Source organism: Symphalangus syndactylus, chromosome 23 (assembly GCF_028878055.3).
Source record: "Symphalangus syndactylus isolate Jambi chromosome 23, NHGRI_mSymSyn1-v2.1_pri, whole genome shotgun sequence".
Lineage (NCBI taxonomy): Eukaryota > Metazoa > Chordata > Mammalia > Primates > Hylobatidae > Symphalangus > Symphalangus syndactylus.
Window position 1 is genome coordinate 30,365,581 of NC_072445.2, and position 15,208 is coordinate 30,380,788.

Here is a 15,208-nt window from a genome sequence, read left to right on the forward strand (position 1 = left end):
GCTTTGCCTGCATGCCACAGATGTTGATAAGTTGTGTTTTCATTTTTGTTCAGTTAAAAATAGATATCTCTTTTTTCCTCATTTAACCATAGAGCTACCATATGATCCAGCAGTTTCTACTTGTTGACAGCCAAGAGCAAAGTGAATGTATATCCACACAAAGACTTGTATGTTTGTTTATAGCAGCATTATTCATAATAGTAAAAAAGTGGGAACATCCCAAATGTCTATCAGCTGACAAATGGATTTTTTTAAATGGACATATCCATACAAGGGAATATTATTCGGCCATGAAAAGGATTGAAATCCTGATTACATGTTATAGCCTCAATGAACTTTGAAAACATTATGCTAAATGAAATAAGCTAGTCACAAAAAGTCCATTTATATGATTCCATTCACATGAAATTCCAGAATAGGGAAATCTGTAGACACAGAAAGTAGTTGCTTAGGGCTCAGTGGTTGCTTGGAGTTGGGGAGCACGGCGAAAAGGGAGGTGGGGAGGTGATAGCTAAAGGGCATGGGTTTTCTTTTTGATATGACACAATGTTCTAAAATTAACTATTGATGGTTGCACATATCTTTATGTGAAAAATAGTTGAAATTATATACCCTAAATGGATGAATTATGTGGTATGTGAATTATATCCTTTTTTTTTTTTTTTTTAAAGGCAGGGTCTCTCTCTGTCACCCAGGCTGGAGTACAGTGGTGCAATCTCGGCTCACTGCAACCTCCACCTCCCGAGTTCAAGCGATTCTTGTGCCTCAGCCTCCCAAGTAGCTGGGACTATAGGTGTGTGCCAGCATGCCTGGCTGAGTTTTGTATTTTTTGTAGAGATGGGGTTTCACCATGTTGGCCAGGATGGTCTTGAACTCCTGACCTCAAGTGATCTGCCCGCCTCAGCCTCCCAAAGTGCTGGGATTACAGGCATGCCCCACCGTGCCTAGCCGTGAATTATATCTCAATAAAGCTGTTTAAAAATGTTTTGGAAAAGTGTTATCTTTGCCCTTTTGATTTATTCTTTGACCTATAGGTTTATTAGAAATGTGTTGCTTGGCTGGGCGCGGTGGCTCACACCTGTAATCCTAACACTTTGGGAGGCTTAGGCAGGTGGATTGCCTGAGCTCAGGAGTTCGAGACCAGCCTGGCTAACATGGCGAAACCCTATCTCTATTAAAAATACAAAAAAATCAACTGGGTGTGGTGGTAAGCACCTGTAATCCCAGCTACTTGGTGGCTGAGGCAAGAGAATCACTTGAACCTGGGAGGCAGAGGTTGCAGTGATCCAAGATTGTGCCACTGCACTCCAGCCTGGGCGACAGAAAGATTTTCTGTCTCCAAACACACAAAAAAGATATGTGTTGCTTAACTTCTAAAGGTTTATAGATGTTACATTTAGGTATTTATAAACATTTAGGGATTTTTATTATTTCTTGTTTCCAATTTAATTCCACAATAATTAGAGAACATATTTTGTACAGTTTTTTTCTTTTGAAATATATTAAATGTATAAAATGGTAGCAGGTCTCTTCTCTCTGGAGTTTAGTAGTGAAGGGAAGACACAGTTGTTCTATTTTTTTATTTTCCTAGGGAAGTTAATTTATTTTGAGTTAATTTGTGGAATATTATGTGGTTTTATTGAGCCTAGTTCTTCAGTGCAAAAGCAACTATGGGCATGACATTTGTCTGACATAAAATTAATCAGTTCTTTATTTTTATTTCTTATAGATTTAGGGGGTACGAGTGCAGTTTTGTTACATGGGTATATTGTGAAGCTCAGATATCTGGGCTTCTAATGTACCTATCATCCAAATAGTGAATATTGTACCCAATAGGTTATTTTTCAACCCTCACCCATTTCCCAACCTCCCACCTTTTGGAGTTTTCAACGTCTATTTATTATTCCAGTCTATATGTCCACGTGTACCCATTGTTTAACTCCCACTTAGAACTGAAAATTTGCAGTATTTGACATTCTGAGTTATTTCACTTAGGATGATGGCCTCCAGTTCCATACATGTTGCTTCGAAAGGCATGATTTCATTCTTTTTTTATGACTCAGTAGTATTCCATGGTATATATACCATATTTTCTTTATTCAATAATCCATTGATGGACACTTAGGTTGATTCCATTCATTATTGCTATTGTCAATAGTGCTGTGGTAAATGTACAAGTGTAGGTGTCTTTTTGATATAATGCTTGCTTTTTCTTAAGGTAGATACCAGTAGTGGGACTGCTGGATCAAAGGGTGGTTCTATTTTTAGTTTTTTGAGAAATCTCCATATTGTTTTCCATAGAGGTTGTACTAATTTACATTCCCATCAACAGTGTATAAGTGTTCCCTTTTCTCTGTATACTTGCCAACATCAGTTGTTTTTTGACTTTTTAATAACAGCCATTTTGACTGGTGTAAGATGGTATCGCATCGTTGTTTTAATTTGAAGTTCTCTGATGATTAGTAATGTTGAGAATTTGTGGGCCACTTGTATGTCTTCTTTTGAAAAATGTCTGTTCATGTCCTTTGCCCACTTCTTAATGGGATTATTTGTGGGTTTTTTTCTTGTTAAGTTCCTAGTAGATTCTGAATATTAGTTGTTTGTCAGATGCATAGTTTGCAGATATTTTCTCCAATTCTGTAAGTTGTCTGTTTATTCTCTTGATTATTTCTTTTGCTATGCTTAAGCTTTTAAGTCCCATTTGTCTATTTTAGGGCTTTGTTGCATTTGCTTTTGAGGACTTAAGTCATAAATTTTTTGCCTAGGCCATTGTCCGGAAGGGGTTTTCCTAGGTTTTCTTCTAGAATTTTTATAGTTTCAAGTCTTTGCCTTTAATTCATCTTGAGTTATTTTTTTGTATATGATGGAAGATATGGGTTCAGTTTTATTCTTCTGCATATGGCTGTCCAGTTTTATCAGCACCATTTATTAAATAGGGTGTCCTTTCCCCGGTGTATATTTTTGTCAATTTTGTCAAAGATCAGTAGTTTGTAGGTATGTGGCTTTGTTGCTGGGTTCTCTATTCTGTTCCATTGATCTGTGTGTCTATTTTTATACCAGTACATGTTTTTTTGGTTACCATAGCCTTATAGTATCAACATTAATCAGTTATTAAAGAATAGAAACTGGGTTGTCTAGAATCTTAACCATAGTGTTCTTTCATACAGTTTAATTACCATGGAGAGTCTAATAATTTGCCTGTTCAATAAGGTCCTCTGTCAGTGCTTTTGATACAGATTTTAATTTTCTAAAATTTGCCTGAATTTAAAAAATTTTGAACCTAGTTTTAGCCTTTTGTATTTTAACTAGAAATAAAGTGCAGATAATACTCAAGTATTTTGAGATGATAGAACATCATTATGTCATTTGCATCTTTATTGAAAAGTATCTTTTAGTGCTTATTTATACGTTGGTTATTTTATAATTCCTGCAATAAAATGCAGCAATGATATATTTAGAAAATACTTTTGAAAGAGTTTCTATTTCTTTTTATCTAATTTAGAGTTCGTTGTCGAAATGCTGGGCCTGTAGCTGTAGCTGAGAAGAGCATTACCCAGGTTGCAGAGAAATTCATATTAAGAGGTTATTGTCCAGATTGCAATCAAGTCTTTGTGGATGAAACCAGCACCCAAAATCATAAGCAGAATTCAGGACACAAAGTCCGAGTCATTAACTCAGTGGAAGAATCAGTCTTACTCTATTGCCACAGCAGCGAAGGGAACAAGGATCCTTCTTCTGACTTGCATTTACTGTTGGATCAATCAAAATTTTCATCACTTAAAAGAACCATGTCTATTAAAGAATCTAGCTCACCGGAGTGCACTGCCATTCCAAAAAAGAAGATGAATTTAAAAGATAAAAGCCATGAAGGTGTTGCTTGTGTCCAGAAAGAAAAATCAGTAGTTAAAACCTGGTTCTGTGAATGCAATCAGCGATTCCCAAGTGAAGATGCAGTAGAAAAGCATGTTTTCTCAGCAAACACAATGGGTTATAAGTGTGTGGTCTGTGGAAAGGTATGTGATGATTCAGGGGTCATTCGTTTACACATGAGCCGGATTCACGGAGGGGCACATTTAAATAACTTTCTTTTCTGGTGTCGGACATGCAAAAAGGAGTTAACAAGGAAAGATACTATCATGGCACATGTGACTGAATTTCATAATGGACACAGATATTTTTATGAGATGGATGAGGTAGAAGGTGAAACTTTGCCATCATCCTCTACAACATTGGGTAATTTGACTGCTAACAAGCCTTCATCAGCTATTACTATTATTGATCATTCCCCGGCAAATAATTCTCCAAGGGGTAAATGGCAATGTCGAATTTGTGAAGATATGTTTGATTCCCAGGAATATGTAAAACAGCACTGCATGTCTTTGGCAAGCCACAAGTTTCATAGATACAGCTGTGCTCACTGCAGAAAGCCTTTTCATAAGATAGAAACATTGTACCGACATTGCCAAGATGAGCATGACAATGAGATAAAGATTAAATACTTCTGTGGGCTTTGTGATCTTACCTTTAATGTGGAAGAAGCATTTTTGAGTCATTATGAGGAGCACCACAGCATAGATTATGTATTTGTGTCAGAAAAAACTGAAACTTCAATTAAAACTGAAGATGATTTTCCAGTAATAGAGACCAGTAACCAGTTAACCTGTGGTTGCCGTGAGAGTTACATCTGTAAAGTCAACAGAAAAGAAGATTATAGCAGATGTCTCCAAATCATGCTGGATAAAGGAAAACTGTGGTTTCGCTGCAGTTTATGTTCGGCAACAGCACAGAATTTAGCCGACATGAACACTCATATCCATCAAGTGCACCAAGAAAAGAGTGATGAGGAGGAGCAGCAGTATGTAATCAAGTGTGGCACCTGCACCAAAGCATTTCATGATCCTGAGAGTGCACAGCAGCATTTCCATAGAAAACATTGCTTCTTACAGAAACCCAGTGTGGCTCATTTTGGATCTGAAAAATCAAACCTGTACAAGTTTACTGCCAGTGCCTCACATACAGAGAGAAAACTGAAACAGGCAATAAACTATCCAAAAAGTTTAGACATAGAGAAAGGAGTTGAGAATGACCTAAGCTATCAGAATACAGGTATGGCTTTATAGCTCTGTGCAAATTTCATATACTAATATTGAAACTTACAATGTACCCACCTCGATTCAATTTTGAAGCAAGAAACAGGGTAACTTCTTGATGATATGTTAATTACTATCGTATATACATTTTAGGGGTTTGTATTCCTACTACTGCATTTATCCACTTTCTAAACTTACGGGGACAGAGTATATGTTGGCTTTAAATAATATATATTTTAGATATCATTTTATTTTACAGAAGATGTGGAGATTTTCAAGATGGAGGAAGTTGATAGTTTTTCTGAAAGTTAGATTTCAAAGTTATCCTAGTATTAATATCATTTAGATTTTTCTGTAATATTTGGGTTAACTAAAAAGATAAATCACATGAATTCTTTTTGTTTCTATTTGGCCATATTCTTTAGTATGAGACATTTTAAAGGTCATTTCAGCATTTGTATATTTTTGTTATAATTAACTTGGAAGAAAAGCTTTAACATACAATTAAAATAGCAATTAGAAGTAGAGTTAAAGTGGTAGCAGGAAACCAGGGGGAAAATTGAAATATGAATTCCTTGTTTGTACTTACTCCAGACTTTGTTTATTCCATATGATAGGATTAAGTAAGTCTAGGCAGGTGTTATGTTTTTATTTTGTTTAGAAGTATAATTTGTTTTGTTTAGAAGTATAATTTGTTTTGTTTAGAGTATAATTTTAAGTGTATATTCTTTTATTTTTAAAATTTTTTTGAGATGGGATTTTACTATGTTGCCCAGGCTGGTTTCGAACTCCTGGCCTCAAGCAATCCTCCCATTTTAGCCTCCCCAAGTGTTGGGATTACAGGTGTGAGCCACCACACCTGACTTAAGTCTATATTCTTTTAAATGAATACTAATTCTTGGTGAGTTATACAGTGTAGCGTATTTGGGTACAGTGAGAATATGTGAAAATTTTGGCCAGTAATGTATTTTTATGAACTATTGAATTTTTACAGTCTTGCTCTATAGCATATGTAGATCTCACCATCACCTTTAGTCATGGCATGTTTTCAGTGATAAAGAATTAAATCACGAGCTACCTAGTCAACTCTAAACAGTGAAACACTGGTTACACCATTTTTATGTTCTCTTAGGCCTTTCTTTTGCGCTTCTGGTTACTTTTTTTTTGGAATTTGTGTTAGTCTATGTTTGATAGAAAATGCAATATCTAAATCTAGAATTACTGAGAAGTTAGAGAAAAGACGTAAGGTGGCTTGGAAATGGAAGGGAATAGCAGTAGTATATTTGAAGGAACTATTAGAATAAAAGCTATTCATTTTTTAAATAATACAACATTTTAAAGTTTGCATTGTTACCACAGGAAACTTTAAGGCCTTGTCAAAGTGGAAAAGTATGAAACAAGATAAAGGGGAGGGAGAATGAGAGTTGGGGCATGGGGGAAGGTGAAAGAAGAATCTGAGAGAACCAAGAAGATGTGTCTATAGGGGGAGGTGTCACTGTACCACGGGCCCCTATTTCTAGCACTGCTTTATGGCAGCAGGATTCCAGGTTATCTTATTTCTGCTCTCTAGGGTGTTTAATCATAGAACTAGAGGGCTACTAATAAATCAGTCCAGACTGGGAAAAGAACCAAATTCTGGTGGTGAAAATGTTCTTAATAGGTAACCTTGGAATTTTATATGGGTGGTGTTAGTTTTTGCTTATTTAACCTTAAAACTTGGTTTTCTAGTTCTTCTAGTACATTAATTTTTTAAAAAAATTCCTTGTATAAATGACTTTTAACAAGCTTTAGAGTTGATGGAAGAAAATATTTGCAAGAAGGATATATAATCAAAATTTGTGAAATGTTCAGATTATTTTTATCTGATTTAAGTGTAAATGGTGTCATGTACAGATTTGGATTTCACAAAAAGGTTTAAATAGAAATGAGTAACATTCAAGGTTAGTATTTTTGCATATTAGGCTTCTAATATTTTTTAGACTTGAAATCAGAATGATTTTAGCAAATTCTTACTGAACTCATGTTGATATTTCTCTCTTCTCAGAGGAAGAAATTGTTGAGCTTCCAGATTTGGATTATCTGCGAACCATGACTCATATAGTCTTTGTAGATTTTGATAACTGGTCAAACTTTTTTGGTCATCTACCAGGGCATCTAAACCAAGGAACATTTATTTGGGGCTTTCAAGGTACGGTTAATAAGAAAAACAAAAGAAAACCGTTTTTCCCACCTCTTAGAATATAGATCAGTTTAAAAGGCTCCTCTTAAACCTTCCTGGATAGAACATAGGAACATAATTGGAATATTGTTCTTTTGTATTATAATTACTCTGCTAGAATCGTTTTCTTTACATGCCTCTGTGGTAAATGTTAGCTCTGTCTGATGACTCAAAGTTTATGGATCTTTTGGCCGGGCGTAGTGGCTCACGTCTGTAATCCCAGCACTTTGGAAGGCTGAGGTGGACGGATCACGAGGTCAGAAGATCAAGACCATCCTGGCTAACACGGTGAAACCCCGTCTCTACTAAAAAGAAAAAAAAAATACAAAAAATTAGCTGGGCGTGGTGGCAGGCGCCTGTAGTCCCAGCTCCTCGGGAGGCTGAGGCAGGAGAATGGTGTGAACGCAGGAGGTGAAGCTTGCAGTGAGCTGAGATCGCGCCACTGCACTCCAGCCTGGGCGACAGAGCGAGACTCCATCTGAAAAAAAAAAAAGTTTATGGATCTTTTGATACAGATTGAAAAAGCCTTTATTCAACACCTAAAATGTGTCAGGTGCTATGGCTTTGTACTAACATGGTTACTGATTATTACGGTTTTATTCCTTTTAAAATACAAACAAGCAGATGTTTTGTTTTTGTTTTTTTCCCTCAAAGTTTTAAAACTAATAAATAGCAGAATTATTTGGCCTCTCAGCTACAGGACTAATGTTATTTTCAACATGCCATAACTGCCTTTTCGGTTCATCCTTTCTGTTCTTAAGTGTTCAGCTTCATCTAAACCTCTTTACAAATTGTTGACCAAACCTGGGGGAGAGGCTTCTTTGGTTTACAGAGGATTAGTATAGTGAGCATCTGCTATTGTTTGTGTTTGATAGGAAATAGCATGTAAAGAGAAAGATTGGGATTAAAGATAGAAATATACTGACCTGGATAAGTTAGCCAGTATAATTGCTTTAGTAAGTTGAACTTTGGTGATTGCCCATCATTTCTGCATTGAACAGTGGTGACATCTGTAAAAAGCACTTATGCTTACACTTATAGAATAATGCCATTCAAAGAATTTTTACACACATTACTTTTGATTTTGCTTAATATCCATGTGAGTTTTAAGATGATTTGACAGATTCAGGGAAGTTGGTCCACTTTCTCAAGACTGTAAAGCAACAAGATGTTGATGCTTATGCTAGGATGGAGTTCTTCCACATTCTGATCTAGTACTTTGCCTCTAGAAAAGTTTTTTTCTAGTATGTGTTTTTTCTTGATAAAATTTTTGGCCTTTCCTCTCCTGTTTGATTATCATTTTTGCCTTTTCTAAAATTAATAGGAGGAAACACCAATTGGAAGCCTCCGCTCAACTGTAAGATTTATAATTACCTGAACAGGATTGGATGCTTCTTCCTTCATCCTCGCTGTAGTAAAAGAAAAGATGCTGCTGATTTTGCCATATGTATGCATGTGAGTCATTGTTTTATTCAAAATCTAATGTGAATCTCAGACCCACTTGCATTTTTTTTCCCACTTGAATTGTAATGAGAGTTATAGATCATTCTTCAGTACTTCAGGTTCTACCTACGACTATTATGAAGGCAGGACCCCATAGCATATTTTTATTGCTTTATCCTCAACTTTTAGCAAATCTTCAGCTATCCATAGTAGACCCTCAACTATTTGTGGGATAAATGATCAAGAGCTGATACTGTTTTTTGGTTTTGTTTTTGAGACAGTCTCGCTCTCGCCCAGGCTGGAGTGCAGTGGCACAGTCTTGGCTCACTGCAACCTCAGCCCCCTGGGCTGAAACAGTTCTCATGCCTCAGCCTCCCAAGTAGCTGGGACTACAGGAGCATACCACCATGCCCAGCTAATACTTGTATTTTTAGTAGAGACGGGGTTTCTCCATGTTAGCCAGGCTGGTCTCAAACTCCTGGCCTCAAGTGATCTGCCCGCCTAGGCCTCCCAAAGTGCTGGGATTACAGGTGTGAGCCACTGCGCCCTGCTGATGATACTGTATTTGATATATATTAAGACACTTTCATATTTTAATATCTCTAAAATTAAGAGGTACCTTAACAATCACTGTTGGCCTAGATAGAATTTGCATTTGCTTCTGTCTCTGCCGGGTACCTAGAGAAACTGCCAAACTGAGACCCACTTTAAATTTTCTGCTTGAGGACTTACATGTCACACTGATAATGTGAATTTACTCTGCAAACTTGTTGACTGCAGCTTATGGTTTAAACGACAAAAGATTTCTTTTTCCCTCTATCTAGTGCCAAGATTGAATCATGCAAATTGCCTTGCTTACCTTTTCTCTATGGCAGATTTATTTCTTATTTACCCTTATATTGAGTGTATAGCCCTTTGGCATTCCAACCTTATGTGAGGTCTGTTGGACTTCCATTTTGGCTTTTTCTTTTCATGGCACATAAAATAGCTTATATAATTTAATGGCATCTTATATTTGATTAAATGTGGGGTATTTCATTTATGAACGAGTTCTTTTCTTTCTCTCTTTTTTTTTTCTTTTTGAGACGGAGTCTCACTCTGTTGCCCAGGCTGGAGTGCAGTGGCGCGATCTCGGCTGCAACTTCTGCCTCCCGAGTTCAAGCGATTCTCCAGCCTCAGCCTGGAGAATCCCAAGTAGTTGGGATTACAAGTGCATGCCACCACACCCAGCTAATTTTTGCATTTTTTAATAGAGACCGCGTTTCACCATGTTGGCCAGGCTGGTCTCGAACTCCTGACCTCAAGCGATCCACCTGCCTCAGCCTGCCAAAGTGTTGGGATTACAGGCGTGAGCCACTGCACCCAGCTGAAGGAGGTCTTTATGTCATACTTTGGTAGGGACTAGGGAACAAGCTTACTATACCTTCCTAGGTATGTGTTCATTCTGAAATAGATATAACTTGTTTTGAAACTCATGCTGATTTTTTATCAACCTGTGCCATTTGTTCTAACTTAGGCTGGCCGTCTAGATGAACAACTACCCAAGCAAATTCCTTTCACCATCCTCTCAGGAGATCAAGGTTTTCTGGAGCTAGAGAATCAATTTAAGAAGACTCAGAGGCCAGCTCATATACTAAACCCTCACCACTTAGAGGGAGATATGATGTGTGCCTTGTTAAATAGCATATCTGATACCACCAAAGGTACGCAGCTGCAGTCACAGTGCAAACCACCCAAGAGGAGGAGACTTCACTGCTGAGAGAAACCAATAAACTGCTGTCCGCTAGTGAACTGTTGCCTGCTTACTAAACCATCATGTTCTCTTACTTCTATCTTACTTATCTTTTTAAAAAAAATCTCACTTTCATTCTTTAGTGTTTTAGAAGGAGGATGAATTCATAATAATTTTCTGGAGCTTTTTTTGATCTAGTAGATAAAATCTATATTGATGTATATAAAATATATATTCATGCGTTATAGTATGTTACTACAATTTTAAAAGCTCAGAATTCAGATCTTCACTTTGTTTCTGAAATTCCAAATTGACCTTCAGTTTTTTAGAAAGCAGTGTGCTTACAGGTGAAAACCAGAAAGCAATAAAAAAGGCGATCATTTAAGAGGTTGACAGTGACAAAATAAAACGCTGACAGGCTTTTAGGTCCTTAGAGAATTGGGTACATCCTATCTTATTGCTGGGACTTGCACTTTCTTCTGTACCTTTGTGAGATTGTTCAATGAAAGGAGTGCTGATATCCAATTTCACTTCCTAGTGTATAAGAAAAGATGTAATTCTAAGGATTCAGAAGTTTTGTTTTTCGTTTTTCATAATTTCTGCAGTCAAATGCTCTACCACTGAGCTATACACCCCTTTTTCATAATCTCTGAAGTAAAGAAATATGGATAGAATAATTAATGTTTAAATATCCTAATAATTTAAATTCATGAATAAGGTTTGAAGATATTAATGAATTACCTTAGTGAAAAATAGTGGCTTTTTGGCATTTTTATTGTGTGCCTTTAAAGTTTTCAAGTCTGCTTGCCTCCTAGATTTTTTTTTTCTTTCAATATATTTGGAAGCACATTTTGATTGAAAACTCATTCCGGAGAATTTTGCTCTAATCACTGATTACAGTGGATCAATTCACTTCTGCAAAGTTAGGAATCAGTAATCTGTGCTCTTTAGACTCTAAAGCGGAGTAATGATGGAAGATTATAAAAGAAAATGAACTCTTGTGTGTTTATGTCATGCCTTAGTTCTGAGTATTATCTTCCTATTCTGTAATTTTTGTTTTCGCTTGTTTTTCTATCTGTGGCTTTCTTTTTTCTTAAAAAAAAAAAAAAAAAAAAAAAAAAAAAAAAGCGGGGGCTGGGTGCGGTGGCTCACACCTGTAATCCCAGCACTTTGGGAGGCTGAGGTGGGTGGATCACCTGAGGTCAGAAGTTCAAGACCAGCCTGGTCAACACGGTGAAACCCTGTCTCTACTAAATATACAAAAATTAGCTGGGCATGGTGGCGGTTGCCTGTAATCCCAGCTACTCGGGAGGCTGAGGCAGGAGAATCGCTTGAACCCAGGAGGCGGAGGTTGCAGTGAGCTGAGATTGCACCATTGCACTCCAGCCTGGGCAATAAGAGCAAAACTTCGTCTCAAAAACAAAAAACAAAACACCTCTTCTACTCTTTTGCCATCACTTTCCCAGTCCTCAACATCTACTTAATATCCTATAAGATAAAGTTTTACCTTTGCCACACAAGGCCAACCTCCCTTTCCTTCTCTTATGCTTCTGCTTTTGGGAACATTTATAATTTCAAATATGAAACCTGTTATGGTTTTGCAGAGGCAAAACCATATTCTGTTTGGAATGAGAGGTGAATATGAGTAGGCTTGCATGGGTATATTACGGTTGGAGGTAAGATATAGGTTATTATTATCTGCTGATTATGCCCTTCCAAATGACTCTTATGTTCTAAGTATTTTTTTTTTAATCACCCATACTCAGTACTCATTTGAACTAACTACTCTTTGGAGGCACATGTGTACTTTATTCTTAATTTTTGTGACATACAGAGATTGTGCACTGCATGGGCTTTGGTTCAAACGCTGACTTTGCTGTTTCCTAGCAGTGCGATTTCAGGCATGTTACTTTTTTGGAGCCTCATTTTTTTGTATTTATATGGTTGTAATAGTTAGTGATGTATGTAAAGTGTCTAGCACAGTATATAAAGCACTTTAGCTATTTAACAAATAATAGCTATTTTTATTATTACTACCATAAAAAGAAAATGTGATTCCTAGCCACTACATTTTTAATGTTACACTGAATCATAGTATGTTCAGGCTTAGTTATCTGATTTAAGACCAAATTTTTTCTTCATGGAAGACTTAAAACCATCAAATTGCCTGTAGTGAACTTTATAAGGAATCAAAGAAAAATCATTTTCTTGGATAACTTTTTATTCCGTTTCCTTTCCTAACAAATAGCTTTGTGAATAGTCGAGTAATAGTTTCTATTAAGGAATGGTATTTTAATATATAATGGGACTCTAAACCTCTCAATGTCCATTAATAATATAATTTTTATTACTAAAGAATGCCAGGATAACTCCTTGCACATAGCTAAACATGGTGTTCCTTCTTGTTTTCAGATTTGACAGCCAGTCAGTTTCTTAAGGCAATGTGGTTTTTGGGGTGAAGGGGTCACTGGACCTTTTTGAGAATCTGATGAAAACTTTCTATACCCTCCTTCCCCCAAAATAAACATGTATATTTGCATACAATTTCAAGGAATTTGTGGTCTCAACGCTTCTAGTTGCCAATCAACAAACAAAATTGTCCTTTGGGGTGTAACCTAAGTTTATACTATAAGTCAACAGTCCCCAGCCATTTTGGCACCAGGGACTGGTTTCATGGAAGACAATTTTTCCATGGATTGGGAGCAGGAGGTGGGGCATTAGATTCTCATAAGGAGTGTACAACCTAGATCCCTTGCACGTGCAGTTTACAATAGGGTTTGTGCTCCTATGAGAATCTAATGCCGCTGCTGATCTGACAGGAGGAGGAGCTCAGGTGGTAATGATGGCTCACCTCCTGCTGTGCGGCCCAGTTCCTAACAGGCCACAGATTGGTACTGGTCCATGGCCCTGGGGTTGGGGACTCCTGCTATAAGTAACATACAGTGATAAGTTCTCTCATATTTGTTGTTATACAGCCAGGCTGGTGATTTTTCAGATTTTTGAATTTTTCACCAGAGCATAGAGAAGTGATACAAGTTTGAGTCTCTTATTCTTTATAAGTTTTCAGAAATTTACCCCAGCAGGACTAAAAAGTGGTTTTTATTAGACTAAAGATTGCTGTATAAATAGGAAGGATCTTTTGAATATTATTATCAGAATCAATGATTGTATGGTATCATAACTAGGAGAAATTAGTCTTTGCTAATTCTCTGTTAATTGAAAGTCTTTCCAGAGGTACTTATTTCAGTAAAAATACAGATATTTGGAGTTGCTGGTTCTGTATAGTGGTGTCCAGTCATTTGTTCCTAAGGCATTGTTTTTGCGTGGTGGGGATGGGAAAAGTTAAGTAGCTTTATTACTGGTACATTTTTAGGTCTCTGACTTGGTTAGTTAGGGTAAAAGTTCTTTTCTCTCCTTGTAAGCATCAGGGTTTCAACGTGAACATTTTAATTACAGCTATGATATATGTATAAATTCTTGTAGAGACATTTAAAAAGTCTTTAATTTCTGCCCCCACCTTGGTCTTCTTATCCTTCATCATTTCTATTTTATATTGTACTTATCCTCACTTTCTTAACACTTAAGATACATGGATCCTTTCTGGTAATCCCAATCAGAGAAGCCAGGTAGACTTTCTTAGACCATTTATATTTTATTCCCAAATACTTCTTTATTCTAACTCAAGCCTCATGTTTCAGAGATGCAGATATAACATGTCACTTAAATGTTGAAAGAAAAAAAAAGTGAACTTTTTTATTGAAAAAAGTTTATTGAAGTTTATTGTAGTTTATTGCAGACCTACTATGTGCCAGCCACCATGTTAACTGCTTTTTATGTTTGTAGTGTTTACAGATGTTTAAATATGTTTAAAGAACTTCTTCCACATGCTTTTTAATCCCCTTTGCAAGCTACGAAGTAGGTGTTGGGTTACCCCATTTTGTAAGTGTGGAAGGAAGCAGAGGTTCAGAAAGGTTAAATAATCTACCTGCAGCCACAGAGCAAGTGCTTTGCTTTTCATTAGTATCAACGACTATGGGTGAGACTTTCACTGACACAAATACCTGATTCCATGATGTAGAGCTAGCCACCCAGTGTGAATTACTGGCTTTAACCATGTCCTTAAAGAATGAAGATAATGGGAGATATTCTGCCACAGTATAGTGACACTGCAGAGTTTATATAAAGATATCAAACAAGTTTTTTTCTTTTTAAATAACATTCAGGAAGAATGCGCTTTTTTTTTTTATCAGAAGAAATGATTTGGTTGTGAGTTCTGGTGCTTTAAAAAGTAAAGTGATTATATGCTGCATATAGCCAAGGAAAGCAATTAGCATTCTAATTTCTCTAGGATCTTTTGTCTCATAATTAAATGAATAAGCACCATCTTTACAGGCCCCTCGAGATGTTGGCACTAGAACTACAAGCACTGCAGTGAGCTTATTGGAGTACTGCAACATGTGGTTTCAAAGAAATTCACTAGAAACCTGCCTCCTGTTGCTTCCTCTGCCTCTCCCCTAATCGATATAAATGTTCCAGGGCACACAGAAGTTAATATTTTCAGTGTTTTCTTATTTGGGCCGGTATCTGCTCCCTTGAGAATTACATATAATGAAAAAGATGTTACTACAAGTTAATTTTTGTTGAATCTGTATGCTCCTTAGATGGTCTTGTTTATAAGCCTGAGACTGTCATATCCATTTAGTTGTGGCTTCATTGTGGATGAGT

General features: G+C 36.7%; 1 protein-coding gene across 6 annotated transcripts in view; it reads left to right on the plus strand.

Moving 5' to 3' along the window:
* The window catches only part of ZNF451 (zinc finger protein 451), an 80,528-nt gene that overhangs the window by 54,229 nt on the left and 11,091 nt on the right, over positions 1–15,208 (plus strand). For 5 of the 6 annotated variants that reach the window (XM_055264356.2, XM_063632831.1, XM_055264357.2 and 2 more), the window contains 4 exons: positions 3,503–5,106; positions 7,135–7,278; positions 8,633–8,763; positions 10,268–10,454. In XM_055264356.2, the coding sequence (XP_055120331.2) occupies positions 3,503–5,106; positions 7,135–7,278; positions 8,633–8,763; positions 10,268–10,454 (2,066 nt within the window). The remainder of the gene's footprint in view (positions 1–3,502; positions 5,107–7,134; positions 7,279–8,632; positions 8,764–10,267; positions 10,455–15,208) is intronic. The other variant, XM_055264358.2, reaches the window with a different exon arrangement.